The sequence below is a fragment of the Acanthisitta chloris genome, unplaced genomic scaffold, assembly GCF_000695815.1.
Source record: "Acanthisitta chloris isolate BGI_N310 unplaced genomic scaffold, ASM69581v1 scaffold25934, whole genome shotgun sequence".
Classification (NCBI taxonomy): Eukaryota; Metazoa; Chordata; class Aves; order Passeriformes; family Acanthisittidae; genus Acanthisitta; species Acanthisitta chloris.
The window spans coordinates 24,616-26,629 of record NW_008670185.1 but is presented as its reverse complement, the minus strand read 5'-3'; the positions used below and the strand labels follow the sequence as shown (position 1 = coordinate 26,629).

Genomic DNA, 2,014 nt, shown 5'->3' with positions numbered 1-2,014 from the left:
GCGCAAACAACAGTTAGTTCTGCAGAATTAAGAAAAATGTGTGCAGTGCTCTCTTACCTTGCAGCCAGTCTCGAAAGTAGTGCAACCACATTTTGGGAAGCTGCCTATCCTCTTCCAACAAAACGTATGTCACATTGCTGAAACTTCTGTGAAGTTCGTACAGTAAGTGCTGGACATTTGGGTAGTCTGCTTTCTGTGTCACAATATACATGTTGTAGAATGAAAAATACTTGAACTGTGCGGCAATAAAGTCATATTCCCGTGTTTCCCGTGGTACAATGTCTGTGAGATCTAGTCCATCTCTCACCCGGGTAGTTCCATAAAGGCTGAGCCCAAGTAAACCCAGAAAAAGAAAAATAACCACGATCTGCAACAGAAAATGGAAATGTATTTGGTTATAGCTTTAAAAAGAAACTAACAGTTCATAATGTCACACTACTAAGCCAGGTTCAAAACTAACATCCATCAGTCTACTTTCAAGCTTTTCTTTTTTCTCCATTTCCCCCCCTCATACACATACATACTACAAGACCAAGCTCATTTGTTCTTCATTGAAGGGGCTCAGCATCACAGATGAGAAATTTATATTGTATCCAAGTTTAAAAGTGGCTTTAATCTCACTATTCACAAGCTTATATTACTGAAAGTCATCAAAACCCTCACCTGTAACCTACATTTGAAAGTATGTCTCTACAGCACAAAGATAAAACTTTTAAAGTAAGAAATCAGCTGCAAAATTATTAAGAACTGTTCTACCATAAGAATCATATTCATTCCTTATATTTAATACACTGCCAGGATAGCTTTATCACTGGGCAAGGCAGAAGCCTATTTTTGAAAAACAGGTAAATAGTTCCCTGATTACCTTTGCTTTTGGTTTCAGGAGAAATGGAGCATAATGCTTTTCCGCAAAAGATGAGAGTGTCCACTTCGTACAGGGTGGCTCAAGGCAGTGAATACTTGAGTCTGAGAATTGGGAAAGCAAATCCCTCGTCGAGCTTGTGCTTTCTGGGCTCTGGCAGGTCAGGTTATCTTGCGTCACTGTCACTGGCTGCACAGATATTTCTGAGCGAGGCTCTGCTGTGGTGTAGTACACCTGCGTATGAGGATCGTACTCTGTGCGCAGCTGCACTGTGGACTGCATTGTAATCTGAGTTTCATGTGCAAAGCTGTGACTGCTGTACGGGGGTGGAGGACTGTAGCAAGTGTTGTCGTTCTCCGCATAGGCCTGCGGCTCGATCTGAATCACTCTAGTGACACACGGACTGTAAGAGAAGAGAAAAACATCTGATCGCATTTAGATACGTCTTTGTTCTAATCACACTAGATAGAATTACCTGCTTTCACCTCAGATGGCTTCTACTACTATTAGATGGTTTATATTGATTAAGTGTAATGCTTAGATGTTAACTTTATTGTGCATTTCTCAGATGTGGTTCATAGTGTAGGTCTCTGTGAATATGTGCATATTTCTTGTGCACAGGAAAGAAGGAACCAGCATCTGTCTGAAGACAATGACATCTACACACACTACTCCATTAATTACACATGCTAATCAGGTTAGTACCCAGGTAGATGTACACAGTCTGAATGCACAATGTGTGAGTTTGCATCTATGTACCCATGCTGAGGACGGGTTATGACAGTACGAGTACGTGTGCAGAAATGTAGCTGATCCTCTGCACTGCAGTCAAAAGCAAAAACTACGGCAGAAAGGTAGAAAAGGTAGAAAAACTAAGGTAGAAAGCTGATTTCTAAGCAGTGGTTCCACTGATGACACTGGATGCCTCCTGGCCCATGTGTGAGTTTGCATCTATGTACCCATGCTGAGGACGGGTTATGACAGTACGAGTACGTGTGCAGAAATGTAGCTGATCCTCTGCACTGCAGTCAAAAGCAAAAACTACGGCAGAAAGGTAGAAAAGGTAGAAAAACTAAGGTAGAAAGCTGATTTCTAAGCAGTGGTTCCACTGATGACACTGGATGCCTCCTGGCCCCACTCTAAGAGCTGGCT

The 2,014-nt window shown here is 42.0% G+C and overlaps 1 protein-coding gene across 1 annotated transcript in view; it reads right to left on the bottom strand.

Annotated features, from left to right (window-relative positions):
- Nucleotides 1-2,014, bottom strand: part of PTCH1 (patched 1) — a 36,860-nt gene that overhangs the window by 19,351 nt on the left and 15,495 nt on the right. The window contains 2 exon segments of the mRNA XM_009073597.1: nt 58-367; nt 866-1,265. Of these exon segments, the coding sequence (XP_009071845.1) occupies nt 58-367; nt 866-1,265 (710 nt within the window).